The sequence below is a fragment of the Alligator mississippiensis genome, chromosome 7 (genome assembly GCF_030867095.1).
Source record: "Alligator mississippiensis isolate rAllMis1 chromosome 7, rAllMis1, whole genome shotgun sequence".
Classification (NCBI taxonomy): Eukaryota; Metazoa; Chordata; order Crocodylia; family Alligatoridae; genus Alligator; species Alligator mississippiensis.
Window position 1 is genome coordinate 9,194,953 of NC_081830.1, and position 15,361 is coordinate 9,210,313.

Here is a 15,361-nt window from a genome sequence, read left to right on the forward strand (position 1 = left end):
GCCTACCCTAGCCACAGGATCCACCTGTGAAAACATGAGAAATCATGAGGCATTTAAACATCTGGAACAGACTTCTGAATACTGTTTCCTCCTCAAACATTCATGTAAAAGTCCTGTCCAAGTATGATTACCCAATCAAGTTTGTGTTACTGAAGCAGAGTAAAAACATCAGCCAACTGCACACAAGGGAATAATATGGCAAGGGTTATAGTTCTTCCTCTGTGCTGATTTTCTTGTGACTGTATAATACCTCAGATGACAGAGTACTACAAATGTACTTTGGAAGGCATTCATGGAATTTCAGGGACTTGAACTGAGTATAATGGAATTGCTTTGAGGAGCCCGAGTATCCTAATATACCCAATAGTTGGAACAATATATAGCCCATTGTCTTCCCACCCAACCTTGAAGTTTCCATCATTTCTGTTTCATAGAGTCATAGACAACAGGTCTGGAAGGGACCTCGGAAGATCGAGTCCAGCCCCCTGCCCCAGGGGCAGGAAGTCAGCAGGGATCATAGGAGACCAGCAAGATAAACATCCAAATGTCTGCTGAAGGTGTTCAAAGTAGGTGCTTGAACCACCTCGGGCGGCAGTCTATTCCAAACCTTGGGGGTTCAGACAGTAAAGAAGTTTTTCCTTATGTTCAGCCCGAAATGGTCATGGAGGAGTTTGTAACCGTTCAACCTTGCCATCCCTTGGGGCGCTTTGGTGAACAGATGTTCCCCCAGATCCTGGTGAACACCTGATAAACTTATAGGTGGCCACCAGATCACCCCTAAGCCTGCGCTTTTCTAGGCTGAAGAGTCCCGTGGATCTCAGCCTGTCATCATAAGGTCTGTTTTCCTGACCTCTGATCATGTGCATGGCTCTTCTCTGGGCTCTCTCAAGCTTCTCCACATCCTTTTTGAACTGTGGAGCCCAAAACTGGATGCAGTACTCCAGCTGCGGCCTCACCAAGGCCAAGTATAATGAGAGAATGATGTCCTGGGATTTGCTTCTGTTAGACCCTGACTCCATGAGATGCCCAACTACTTGGGCCCCTGTATCTTATCTCATTCCTCACGGTAGCTAGTTCACAGCACACAGACTTATTTGCTGCTCTTTCCAGAAAAAATGGTTAACACAATTAAGATGGTTACTTAACATAAGCAAAATCTTCTATATAAAAGCTATGCGTCTCATGACAATACTATTATATGGTTAAAACTACTTGCCTAAGCATTCACAAAGTTAGTTTTAATATATCTCATTCTGCCTTGTGGTCAGCAGCTTTACTGAGACACAGATTAAAGCCTTGTTCCTGTTGCAGGTTTAATGCTCCCCAAAAATCCACATAGTGTTACCCTAACAATTTCCTGCTCAGGATGAAGAGTGGGATTTTTTAAGTACTTAGAAGTAGAGCAGGTTAAAGCTAGAATTTAAATTCTTTGTTAAATTATAAGTATGGGACAAAAAAGTATACATTTGGATTGTAGCATTTTGAAAATTTCAAGGGGAAAGAAATAATATTATTCAAGAATTATATAACAAGATTTTTTAAAAGGTTTAATTTGGCAAATGACATTGAAATAGGGATGCCAGCTATAAGTATCCTGGCTCGGGTACGGACCACATGGTTTTGAAGCTTCTATCTCTGGTGCCTCCAAGATCTTGGCTCCGCAGAGGATAGTCAGGCAGCCCTGAGAGCTACAGCTTGAGTCTGTGTTTCCTCAGATTTTCCCGGCTCCATGAAGAAGAGCAGAGAGACAAGGTTCTGGGAGAACTAGGGCTCTCAATGTGTCTTGGTTCCTGCCTCTGTGGGAGGGACTTTTGTAGCCCAAATATCCTCATTTCTGGTCCATCATATGTAGCAGCCCTATCCCAGAACCAAGGATCCTAGGTTGTTTGGGGTCATTAGCTTGCCTGGTGTTTGCACACTCAAGTAATGGATCCTACAATCCCAGGATCGCCAAGAGCCCATTAGGTAGACTTGAAGTAAACCAAGCAAAGCTCTTACATTCCTAAGGTGTTTTTTGAAACAAACTCAAATAGTTTTCTTTAACAAGTCTGCAGTTCCCAGAAAAACCTGGTTTGTCAGAAGATTCCCAAGCCACTTCATTTAGAAGTGTAAGTCCTACAGAAGCCAATATTACTTCAAGATCGCTGACATTTATCAGGGCTTGAAAATCCAACCCCAAATTTCAGAAGTTTGTCTTCTGGTAATAGGCTAATCCACCACATAGAATAAAAATCTCATTACTATACAGAAGTAGCATAAAAGACACTCGCTGCTGCCTAAAGTCCCCCCCACCCCGCTATCCACAAAGACACAGCTTCCCAAAGTGAGAACAAATTCTTCTTAGTTTGCCTTTCACATAAAAGGTCCCATCTTCTGCATCTTACTCCAGTAAGTTTCCACTCATACATTTGTAACCTAGTTTGCACTTAAACAATAGCTTAGGAATCAAATACCAACACCAACACCAACCAAGTCAAATTCTTAAGACTTGCAGCCTACCCTCTTACTATTATTATTATTATTGTCTTACTGTATAAGGGGTACTGTTGTAAGGAATAAAGAGAAATCGGGGGGGGGGGGGGTTGCAGAGAGAGAGAAAATCATTGATCTTTACAGTTTGCTGGAATTTTCATAGGGGTAGAAAGGAGTCAGGGGTCCAACCTTATAAAATTAATTGAAGATTGGATGACTGGCTCCTTTATGTCTCCTTGAAAATCGCTTATCTGTAACATTTATCCTTTTTTACTTGTTTTTTTTCCCCTTGCATTTGCATTGCTCTTCAACCCAAATAGTATTATGTACAGAATGACTGTTATTCTCCTGTGTGTCTATACACTAGCAGGCTGCTTTGAGACATGCGAGTGTAAATTAATAACTTCAATCAAATGTGGATGAGCTCTTGGTAAGCATTGTTTTCCCCATTTTACAGGTGAGAGAAATAAGGTGGCCAAAGCTATTCCTCAACCCAAAGCAATATGATAAGGATAGAAAACAGGATCTCAGACTCCAATTCTGAGTCTAGAAAGCTGAACATGTGCTTAAATGAAAAAATCTTATGTTTGTGATTTTATGATAACTCCCTCCTTCCACCAATTTTAAAGTTTAAAACAAAGGGAAATGTTTTCATTTGGTCCCAAAACGATTAGAAAAGTAGTTCAAATGTGATCTACACTGTTCACAAAGACCTGTACTTCCTTTCAAATTTCATGCTGTATTAAAGAGAAGCAATATAGCTATTCTGTCAGCATCTGTTGGGTAATCTGAGATAGGGCAGAGTTTTAGAGTGGTAAAAGGATTTTGAGTTAATGTCACCAAAAGCGCATATGCCTATTTATTAATACACTAAACTCTAGTTCCATTGGAAGCTGAATCTAGGTAGTGGTTCACACCTACCATCTTTGTTACAGGACCTTGTCTGTACACATTTTCCCTACTTGCCATCATTTTATTTTCTCTCCAAAGCACATTGACATTGGTTGTTAATAAATGATGCATCATAAAGCTTGGTTCCCATCACCATGAACTGATTATAGATGCCTAGTCTTCAAGTATATTAAAGCTAAATTACATCATTCTAGATGTTAAAAAAGACCTGGACACATGCTGGCCTTCCTCCATAGTGAAACATCTTGATGTTGGTATGGAATGGTATTAATATAAAAGAGAACCTAACACTTCCAAGACAAAATACAGTAGCAAACTACATCCTTCTTCCATCAGCAAGTTAAACTTTCCATCGCCATCCAACCTGTTTACTTGTACTTACCTCGTTAATGAAATGGAACTCAAATTGGTTGTAAGAGGGAGGTTGTTTTGTATTTGTCTTCTCTTTGAAGAGCCTTTGAGATTTTAAGCTCAAGGGAATTTCACAGGCTTCCCTGAAACATGCAGGACAGTCATCTAGTTAGGATTTCCTCCTGCCTTTGCTAAATACTTCCTACAGTGTGGGGGTTTCAATGGTTTATTTCAGCCTTTCTCTGTGCCTTGGTTTCCCCATCTACAACTTGACCCTTCCACCAACTCACTGGGAACAAGAAAATTCTTCAGAAAGACAAACGTTTGAATCGCAGGGTAGTGAACATTACTGGTCCTATAATAATAGTATTGACCCCCATCTAGTAGTACCAAATCTATTCACTATTTACCTGTATGAAGACCAATAGTACTGCTGTGGAAACCCTACCATTTCAAAACAGATACAGACTTTGGGACTGAACTCAGAACTTTGTCCCATACCTCAGGAGGCCTGACAGCTGTTCATGCAAATACAGATGATGTTCTGTTGGGCACCATCCCTCTTAAAACACATGAAAAACTGAAAGCAATAAAGTGTTAGTGCACAAATAAGAATGCTGGAAAAGCCCTGCAGGATCATGGACAAAATTTAAATTGCTAAAAATATTGTCCTCATAGGGCCTGATCCAAAGTCAATTGAAAAAGTGATTCAAGGCCTGGGAAGCAAGGATTATGAGGAAAGAATGAAACAACTAGTCTGGAGAAGAGAAGACTGAGAGATGATTTGGTAATAGTCTTCAAATACCTGAAGGGAGGTTACAAAGATGGTGAAGATGGGCTTTCTCTGTGGTCATAGGGAAGAGGACTAGGAGCAGTGGACAAGTTGCAGCAGAGGAAATTTAGTTGGAAATTAGGAGGGACTTGATTATGAGGGCGGTCAAGTATTGGAACAGGCTGCACAGAGAAATTGTGGCCTCTCCATCCTTGGAGATTTTCAAGATCAAGTAGGACAGACACTTGGCTAAGCCAGTTAAGAGATTATTTTACCTTGAGTAGGGGGCTGTACTAGATAACCTTGTGAGATTCCTTCCAGCCCTCCATAGTTTCATCTTTGAAATAATTAGAGAGAGTCATTGTATCTCCTCACAATCATCATTTTCTGTGACCATTCTCCTTGACCAAAAAAGCCAAGTTCTTCCAGTGTCCTCCAATGGGTGAGGCTGTCCATTCCCTCATCCCTCCTAGTAGCTTTTCTTTCTCTCTCTTCCAAGATGGATTGATATATCTCATACAGGGGTAACCAAATGTATAGTACCAGTGCCTTGCACAGTGGCTGCAAGTCCTCACTCTCCCTTCTGGGAAATATATCAAGCTAGAACTACATTTGCCTTTGCCCCAGCTATATCGTGCAGTTGACTTACAGGCATACTCACAATAAAAGAGATTGTCAGAGAAACATTTTTCATTTACGGACCATTCATTAGGCACCAGAGCCAAAGTTTTCAGAAGTTTTTAAGTGCCTCATCTACTTTGATCCAATAGGCCTCTAAATGGGACCTAGAAAGTATTTAGACACCTGTGTTTGAGAGAGGCTCTTCTTGGCACTTTCCCACAAAACAGAAAGCTCAAAAAACACCTAGATCCAGGAAACCCCTGCATTTTGGGCTGCAATATTCTTTAGGTACCTACAGTTAGGCTTCTAAGCAATAGGGTACTAATCCAGTTTGGTCACCATGGGCACATCTACAAGTGCCCCTATAGCGCCATTGCTACTTCACCGCCATTTAATATTTCCTTCCGTGAAATACCTTCTGTAGGCTTACGTTTGCCTTTTCCTCAACCACATCATAAAGTTGGATCATAGACACACTCACAATACAAGAGAGTCTCAGAAACACAGTTTTATTTCATGGACCATTCATTAGGCATCAGTACCAAAATTTTCAGAGTTATCTAAGTGCCTCATCCAGTTTGATCTAATAGGCCTCTAAATGGGACTGAGAAAGTATTTATGCACCTATGTTTGAGGGAGGCTCTTCTTGACATTGTTTCACACAACAGAAAACTTAAAGAACACCTAGATTCAGGAAACCTCTCCATTTTAGCATTCAGTACTCACTAGGCACCTACAATCGGGCTTCTGAGCAATCAGGAAGTAGTCCTGTTTGATCACCGTGGGACCTAACTATTGTCTAAGCTCAATTGCAATGTACATTTGTGCTAAGAGATGCCTATGTCCAGGGAGGATCTGACCCATTAGGCATACTCATATCCTGACTATCTGTCAAGCCATGGCTTTGAACCTGGAGGCCTCAATCTACCTGGCACCACTGTTCTTCCCAGGCTGTTATTTCCTTAGCTGAGCACTGGGGTGGACATAGGTGATCATAAACCAATATCTGGGCTAACCATATGCTGAGTCCCTGAAACTGGAGTGGCCAGCCAGGGTGATCTGACCCTTTACCTCTTCCTATGAAAACCCCTGATCTGGAAGAGGAAGTGTTGGGGTAACAAGGCTCAGTCTTGTATCCAGGCTGCCTTACCCTTGGCTTGTGCCTCTACTGGGTCTCTGGTAGATTCTCATCTTACCTGATCTGTCTTACCTAAGGACACTGAGTTTGGTCTGACCCTTTGGCTCCCTAATGCAACTATGGTTTCATCTGGATACCTGACCTAGCTAGCTTCCTGACCTCATGATCTGCCTGATCCCTCAATTGGACATCTAGCTTCTGACTTCCTGGATTTCCTATGCTTGGACTCTTCCCACTCCTTAGATCTTGTTTGTTTCTTCTAACTCTGGGTGACCACCAGACCTGGCCACCCATGACCCAGTATGACACTATCTTGTGCCAACAATATTGAGCATATCTCCATAAACACCAGCAGTTGTGACCTTTTCCATAAAGGATTGGCTATTAGAGCACCTTTCTGAGAGGTGGAAGATGCAGGTTACAGGCCCTGTGCACCCTATGAGAGTTCATGAGATAAGATGTGTGGAAGGCTCTCCCACTCAGACTATTCTATAGCCCACTGGATAGAGAAGTGGGAGATGTGAGTGTGAATCCCCTCAGGTTGCTAGTTTTAAATGACCTGTCTCCTAATGCAGGTATCCAGTTAGGATCTGGCTCATTTAGGCACCTTTGCAAAATCACTTTCATGATTTAGAAACCCAAGGGACAGACTTTTGAAGGAAATCAGGTGCCCAAAAGGTGCCCATATAGGTTACAGCAGGGATGTTCCACTTTTGGCCCCTAGGCCAGATCTGGCCCTCCACTCTACATTGGGTGTACAGGATGGTGTGGAGGTTGCATTGGCCCCCAGGGCCTGATCCTAGAACACAGAGTGGGCAGGGGCAGAGTGGGGCACCAAGACCCAATCCCAACATGCAGGACAGGGTGAAGGCAGTGTGAGGCCCCAGGACTCCAAATCTAGCATGTGGGACTGGGCAGGGGTGGTTTGGGGAGCCATGGCTCTGGCCTTGGCACACAAGACTGGGCAGAAGTGGTCTGGAGCCCAAATCCTGGCATGTGGAACCAACTGGGAGAAGCATGGGGCCCCAATTGCACTATGCTCAGTAGTGGCAGAGCAGGGCCCCAAATTCTGTTAGGCTCCTTAAAAGTTTTAGATGGATAGATGGATGGATGGACAAGTTCTTTATTCAGATGAATGAGTTTACATAAAAATAATTTTGCTATGAAATTGTTTTTAAACTTTACAAGAACATGGAGAGTTCAATACTTCAGGACTATAATAGTTATATGTAGGGATCTACTCAACTCAAGATGGTGGCAAGTCAATTTTTCAGACAGATCATTGGGCCATCTGCCATTTTCGTGGCCTTAATGTGGTAGCCCTGCTCCGATAGGCTGAGGGGCCCTGGTGGCTCTGCTCCCTGCCCCTGATTGGTGAGGAGGGCTGTGCATGATATGGTCCTGCACTTCACCGCTGATTGACTGAAAGGGCAGTATGTTATGTGGCCCCACCCCTTGCCACTGATTGTCAGAGAGGAGTGGGACCACACTACAAACTACCCTCTCAGCCAATCATCAGTGAGGGGTGGGGGTGGCAGCCATCTTGCCTGCTCACCTTTGTGCCAGCAGTCCCCTTCATGCTGGGTTATGCAGATGGGAGGACTGATGGATCCCACTGGGAAGCCAGTATTTTATTTTTAGTAACATTCTTCCCCCCTGCAGATTTTACAGAAATCGCCAGATTTTCACAGAGATCGGATGTGTTCAGATCAGCAGGTCCAGATGATCTCCACCCAAGGGTGCTGAGGGAATTGGCAGAGGCCTTTGCGGGACCCCTAGCACAGCTCTACAAGCCCTCATGGTGCTCTGCCAAGGTGTCGGAGGATTGGAAAAGGGCCAATGTGGTCCCCATTTCAAAAAAGTGAGGAAGGGGGACCCAGGAAACTATAGGCCCATTAGTCTTACCTCGGTCCTGGGGAAGCTCTTTGAGAAAATTATCCAAGAACACATCTGCGAGGGACCAGCAGGGGAGATTATGCTTAGGGGCAACCAACATGGGTTCATTAGAGGCAGGTCCTGTCAGACCAACCTGGTGGCCTTCTATGACCAGGTCACAAAATTCTTAGATGCAGGGGTAGCAGTGGACGTAGTCTTTCTGGACTTCAGGAAGGCCTTCAACACTGTCTCTCACCCCATGCTCATTAAAAAATTAAGTGACTGTGGCGTTGATGCCTACAGTCAGATGGGTGGCAAATTGGCTGGAAGGCCGCATCCAGAGAGTGGTGGTGGACGGATCAGTTTTGACCTGGAGGGACGTGGGCAGTGGGATTCCGCAGGGCTCGGTCTTCTGGCACTCACTGTTCAACATCTTCATCAACAACTTGGACAAGGGGATGAAAAGCACCTTGTTCAAGTTTGCGGATGACACTAAGATGTGGGGAGAAGTGGGCATGTTAGAAGGGAGGGACAACTAGATCTGGACAGGTTACAAGGGTGGGCAGATAAGAATAGGGTGGGTTTCAATATTGACAAGTGCAAGGCACTGCACCTAGGGAGGAAGAACCAGCAGCATACCTACAGGCTGGGGAACTCCCTTCTCATCAGCACAGAGGCAGAGAAGGATCTTGGAATCATTATTGATTCTAAGATGAACATGGGCTGCCAACATGAGGATGCGGTCAGTAAGGCTAACCACACCTTGTCATGCATCCACAGATGCATCATGAGCAGGTCCAAGGAGATGATCCTCCACCTCTATGCGACACTGGTCAAGCTGCAGTTGGAGTACTGCATCTAGTTCTGGGTGCTGCACTTCAGGAGGGATGTGGACAACATGGAGAGGGTCCAGAGAAGGGCCATTCACATGATCAGGGGGCAGCAGGGCAGGCCCTACGAGGAGAAGCTATGGGACCTTAACTTGTTCAGCCTCCACAAGAGAAGGCTGAGAGGGGATCTGGTGGCCACCTATAAACTGGCCAAGGGTAACCAGCGGGGAATGGTAGAGAGCCTGTTCCCCCGAGCACTACCAGGAGTAACTAGGAATAATGGCTATAAGTTGACTGAAAGTAGGTTCGGGCTGGACATCAGGAAGCACTACTTCACTGTCAGGGCGGCTAGGATCTGGAACTAACTTCCAAGGAAAGTGGTGCTCACTCCTACCCTGGGGGTCTTCAAAGGAGGCTAGATAATCACCTAGCCAGGGTCGTTTGACCCCAGCATTCTTTCCTGCCCCAGGCAGGGAGTCAGACTTGATGATCTGCTCAGGTCCCTTCCAACCCTGTCAACTATGAAACAATGATTTTCTGATTTCTGTGAAATCCACAAAATAGTGATTTGAGTATGTCTCTAGTTATACAAGGTAGAAAGACATCTTTTTTTAAACACATATTTAGGGATGGAAAGCAAGAGAGCCTGACAGGTGCACATATGAATGGATACATAGATTGATTGATATATAGGATATCAAAATGTGTATATATGGTCATGAATGCATATGTATGAGAGAGATTTCTTTAGTGACTACAATATGGTCTAGTATAGAATATGGAGAATAGTACATTCATGCAACCTGCCTTTATAGCTGATCATAGAAATGTACTGATAGCAGAAAGACCATGATTTTGTTGACAATGAGTCTATGTACACCTAAATATGTGACCTGAGAAATCATGACAAACTTGCACAGACTCAAGAGAGAGAGACTTCATAGCCCTTCACTCACAGTAAGATAGAATGGTCACTGAGGACCAGGGTGATGGTAGATAACTAACTCCCTGTATGGTTAATGAATGTGGAACTGCTTGTGCAATCTCCAGTAAATAAGCCATGAGATAATAACACTTGGGGGAAGAATTGAGGAGTTGGGAATTTGGTCCCCGAAGGTTTTTCTAGAGTAACATACATACTTTTGTCCACCAGCCAGAATCAGAGAGAGCCAGAATTGCAACTGAGGCATCATGTTCTTGGAAAAACACAAAGCTTTGTGCTCCATACCGCTGAGGAAAATGATCAGACAGGCAATTTGTTCTCCATCAGATCTATACTGAGGATCATGGTCTCCCTTTCAGTGGTTGGCATTTGGAAAAAGAATTCACTTCTAGTGAGGAGATGGTCAGGGCATTGGTGGTATCATTGTCTCTCTTTCTCTTTCCTAAGGCCAGAGTGAACTTCTTTGGAAAAGTGCCTTTAAATGCAGGTGTATGGATCCAGTAGTTGAGAAGGCTGCTTCCAATCTTATATTCCTATGTATGAATAAAGGTTCCTTCAACTTCGGACCTTGAATACTCAGGTAAATTAAGTAATATAATAATAGCATGATAGCCTAGATCCTCAGCTAATGTGAATTTCTACATATCCCCCTTGATTTCCATGAAGCCTTGCTGATTTGTATAGAATTTTCCTTAGCACATTCTTTGAGTAGTGTTGATTTAAATAAGCTGGGGACTATATGTTTGAAGGGTAATTTTTGATGGAAGGTGGGTACATTTGGGTTAGATTCTACTGCAATTTTTGCCATTTTCAATAGAGAGGCTACCTAGTACATCATTTTAACAAGCAGACTTAGTAGTTTGGTAGTTGTCCTGGGAATTTCATATAGTTTAGTGTTTCAAAAGATATAAGAGGGAATTGGATATTTCAAAGGAATAAATGGCATGAAGTATTCAATGTCCACTGAAAGCCAAAGTGAGTTGGTCACTTAATTCCCTAAAGTCATTAGAGAAAACCTACTATAATAAGTATGAGACTGATATTTCCATTGCATTTACTAATATTCCTCTAGGTTGGGTTCCTCTCTCTCATGGATCCAAGTCAATACAATAAATTCTTCCTGACTTATGCTCTTGTATCTTGAAATTGTTCTTTGTTTACACCTACACATCTCCATTCATTTAAAAAAAAAAAAAAAAATGGTCCATCTGATTTATGCAGGCAACAGAAATGTGTTGAGGGATTTCAAGTAGCTACTTGTGAGTGACTCCTTTAACTCTGGGATGAAAACCTGAGTAAAAATATCATGTGCTCACAACTGAATATAGGGCTGAAATAATAGAATGGATAGAATGGATCTACTTAATGGATGTTCAAAGTACCATTTTCAACCAACTTATTGTGTAGCCTGATTATGCATGTGTAGACATGCCCACTGAACCAAAATGGATTAAGAGCAGGGGGAGCAAGGGATGGAAAACTCTCTAGTAGGTAAGGAGTTAACACGGAGATGCCATCAAGTAAAACTGGAGTATAATACTAAGCAAGAGCAGAAAAGCCACCAGGGAAGGTCCTCCAGATGTAGCTGAAAAAGCAGCAGGTTTTTAAGCAGATGAAAGCAAGGAATAGCAAGAAATAGAATTGAGCATGGTTTTTCGTTAGGGAGTTTGAATTGTTGTTTCCTGCCACATCTCACCCATAGCTTTTTCACACAATTTTCCTATTGGTTGTCTTGGCAGAAGGAAAAGCAGACTGCAGATATGGGAAAGAGGAACCACTCCTCTCACTCCCACACAGAATTCATCATCATGGGCTTCCCAGGACCCCTGGAGCACCAGGTGCTGCTCTTTGTGCTGTTCCTGTTCATATATTTGGTTATTCTGATGGAGAATGTGCTCTTGATAATGACCATCAGGTTGAACTACCATTTACACACCCCAATGTACTTCTTCCTGGGCAGCCTCTCCCTCTTAGAAATCCTCTATGTGTCAGTGACAATTCCCAAGGTGCTCTCCAACCTCTTGCTGGGGGACAAGGCCATTTCTCTCTGGGGCTGCATGCTTCAGCTATTTTTTTTCTTGTCTCTTGGTTCTTCCGAGTGCTTTCTCCTGGCTGCCATGGCCTACGACCGCTATTTAGCCATCTGCCACCCTCTACAATATTCAGGCCTTATGAATCCCAGAGTCTGTGTGGTTCTTATTCTGGCTTCCTGGCTCAGTGGCTTCCTGGCTTCATTCCCATCTGTTGTGATGATTTCCAAGCTGAATTTCTGTGATTCTAACACTATAGGACATTTCTTCTGTGACATCTCACCAATTTTGAAGCTGTCATGCACAGACACCTCCACCGTTGAGATATTAGACTTCATGGCAGCTCTGTCTGTCTTTATGCCATCCCTGCTGGTGACTGGAAGCTCCTATATCTGCGTCTTCACCACAGTGGCCAAGATCCCATCTACTGCTGGGAAGCAGAAAGCATTTTCTACCTGTGCTTCCCACTTAGTGGTTGTCTCCATGTTCTACGCCACCACCATATTCATGTATGTCCGGCCCAGGGCCATTGGCACCTTTGACCTCAACAAACTGGTGTCCGTAGTCTACACAGTAGTGTCTCCATTGCTAAATCCCATTATCTACAGTTTGAGGAACAGGGAAGTAAGGGAGACCCTGAGAAGAGCATTAAATAACAAAGCTACCTCCTCAATCTTTTGTATTAAAGTTTGAAGGAGGTTCACAAAATTTTACACGATACTACATCCCTCACAACGGGGCAAATTCACCTCCCATGCAGTCAGAGAAAGTAATTGTACCTTTTAAATATTGAAGACTGGGATTTTTCAAGGTAAGTCAGGGAATTAGATTATAAAAAGTCACTGTATTGGAACAGGTCTCCCCTGCCCCTGCCTAAAAAGTAAATTTGCCCAAAAATGTAGCTTTGTTGGATAGAGATTATTGTGGTGAAATTTGGCCAATAGTTTCATCTAGGTAAAAAAAAAAAAAAAAAAGGGAAAAATAGATTTAAGAAATACTGAAATATTTTGTTTCAAAATGCCCGCTATGCTCATTCTGGGTTTTTTGGTAAAGCATTAATTTTTTACATTTTCAGACTTAAACCTGTAACTTTCTGTTCCAAAACTGCATTCATACTCTGACTTATATTAAAAGGAAAAATGTTAACCAAAAGAGCTAAATCAGTCAAAAAAAATCTGAATTCAGGTCAAACAAAACATAACAAACGAAATGTTTTTTCCCTTAATTCTACTGGAAAAAAAGAAGAGAAAAAATAAGTCTTTCTATTTCACCCCTTAAGCATAAAAGTGGTTCTTAGGTGCTCAGGCGCACTCCTACTCCATGATGTTTAAGTCTCTGCAAAACTTGACTAACAGGTCAACTTTCATAACCTCCTTTCCATTTTAACTTTAAGATTAAGTCACAGAAAAGGAGTGAGAAGGAGGGCAACTCACCCACTTTTTGCATTAAGAGTCTTTCAGCTCCTCTAGCGGCATGGAACAAGATTGCACATAAGTGCTTAAGAGCTGAATCCAGATATTTACCCTTCACATGCCAAAGTGACAGGTGTAGTGACGTAACTGTTATGCAGTTATGTAGTCACATAACTACAGTTTGGGGCACTTATGCACAGTTTTGGATCCAGGAGGTTACTTTCACCCATTCTCTCACCCAGGGAATGGTCAATAAGGTGCACTATAACCATGAAGTTGCTCTGGTGGAGGTGGGGACCTGGGAACAGAATCAACCGGGCACCAGAATAATGCCAGGCAGGTACTAATATTTTAGATGGGCAAAAGTTGTGACCATCAGGAGGATGATTGCAGAGCTTTGAGAGGGTCTGCATCCGTATCTTATGCTCCCTGGCACCAGACTGCAACCACTAAGCCATGGCTAGGTGTGAACCAGGACAGACTCTTCTGGAAGCATGCCCACTTCAACTTGCATCTATTCATTAGGTAAACAACATCGGGATAGTTCCTGCCACACTAGGAGCCAAGCCCTGGGCTAGAGCTGTATGATGGTCAGTGGGGAGCACCAGAGAATGGGGAAACGCAGAAGTCCTGCAGCTGTAATTCTGGACTGCAAATCCCAAAGAGGTTTTGACACCCCAAAACACTCAAATGCAGATTTTTTTCCTCTAAGAAGTATGAGGAAGAAGACAGTCTGACACCATATGTGAACCCTGGGGATAAAACAAAGTGGAGGGGGGGGCGGGGGGGGGGGCATGTAACAGGGACTCTTAGCCCTATTACTGAGAGAGGAAGTGTGTGAGAAGAAAGAGGGAAGCATTTTTGTGTCCCGGGGGGTGGCTGGTGGGCCCCTGGCATAGCTGGTGGACTAAACTGAAGACCAAACCAACCAGTGGACTAAATTGAGGGGCAAGGAGCCCTGAAGAGACTGACTGGCACCTGGTCTGTCACTCTAGTTATCTGATGGGTGCATCCCAAACTAAAAAGTCAGAATAATGGCATGGTAGGCTGGACAGTGCTCAGGGTAATGCCCTCCTCTTGCAGCTGACACACTGGGCATCTAAAAGAGGGAGCTGTGTGTGCCCCAAAGAAAGCTCATGGCAGAGGGTGTGTGGTTCTGTGAGATAGCTGCTACCCCAAAAGCAGAGTCCAGGGGTTTTATCCTCTCCCCCTGCTCCCATTAATGTGGAAACTGCCCCACTGCTTTTATACAGTATTAAATGCAAGGTGCAGTGCCCCATTTTCAACCAGATGGTACTTTGGGCAAGGCCTAGCCTATGGACTGGCAGTTAAGTGCTTTGCTAGGAAGCTGTTTATAACCCCTGTGCATTTGGGGGACTAAAGCTCATGTCTCCTGCCCCCTGGGCAAGTGCCTTAACCTTTAGGCTAGTGGGCTAAAACCTGGAAGGGTCACCTTCCTCCTCTGTCTGCATGCAAGTGCCAAAAACATTGATTGCATGACTACGTACCTACCACTCATGTATGTGAAATGGAACAAGATTCAGCCTGTCATCTTCTTTGGGAAACAGCCTGATTTGGTTATGACGATGTAGCAGACCCCGGTCTAAGGAACTGGAGACCCAGGTCAGGTCCTAATTCCTCAAGACCAACAGCCGTGTGCAGGGGTATGTGTGCAAAAACAGCTGCTGCTGCTGCAACTAGGACTTGTCTGTAATTCAGAGCTTCCCTGTTTCATCCCTACCCTTCACCCCGGAGGGGTTTGAACATACAGGCCAGTGATTAGATCATTTTCCATGGCAGTAGTGCCTGCGTATTCAACCCCATCTTGGGTGGTTTGGGGGAATTAGGATCTGGGTCTCCAGTTCCCTAGACAAGCACCTTAATCAGCAGGAGCTATTGGAATAAAAGCTGGGAAGGCCCTCATCTTCTATTTAGCACCCAATAGCTGGGTGGGGGGCGTTCCCCTTTGGCTCAAATTTTCAGACTTTCCCAGTTTTATACATGT

General features: G+C 43.7%; 1 protein-coding gene across 1 annotated transcript; it reads left to right on the forward strand.

The window, feature by feature from the left end:
• Positions 1–11,674: 11,674 nt before the first annotated feature.
• Positions 11,675–12,637, forward strand: LOC132251651 (olfactory receptor 226-like). The gene has a single exon (XM_059731606.1). The coding sequence runs from the start codon at positions 11,675–11,677 to the stop codon at positions 12,635–12,637; it is 963 nt and encodes a 320-aa protein (XP_059587589.1).
• Positions 12,638–15,361: the final 2,724 nt, after the last annotated feature.

Coding starts and splice junctions, on each gene's coding strand:
- LOC132251651 (XM_059731606.1), top strand. CDS start 11,675: ATGGGAAAGAGGAACCACTCCTCTCACTCCCACACAGAATTCATCATC.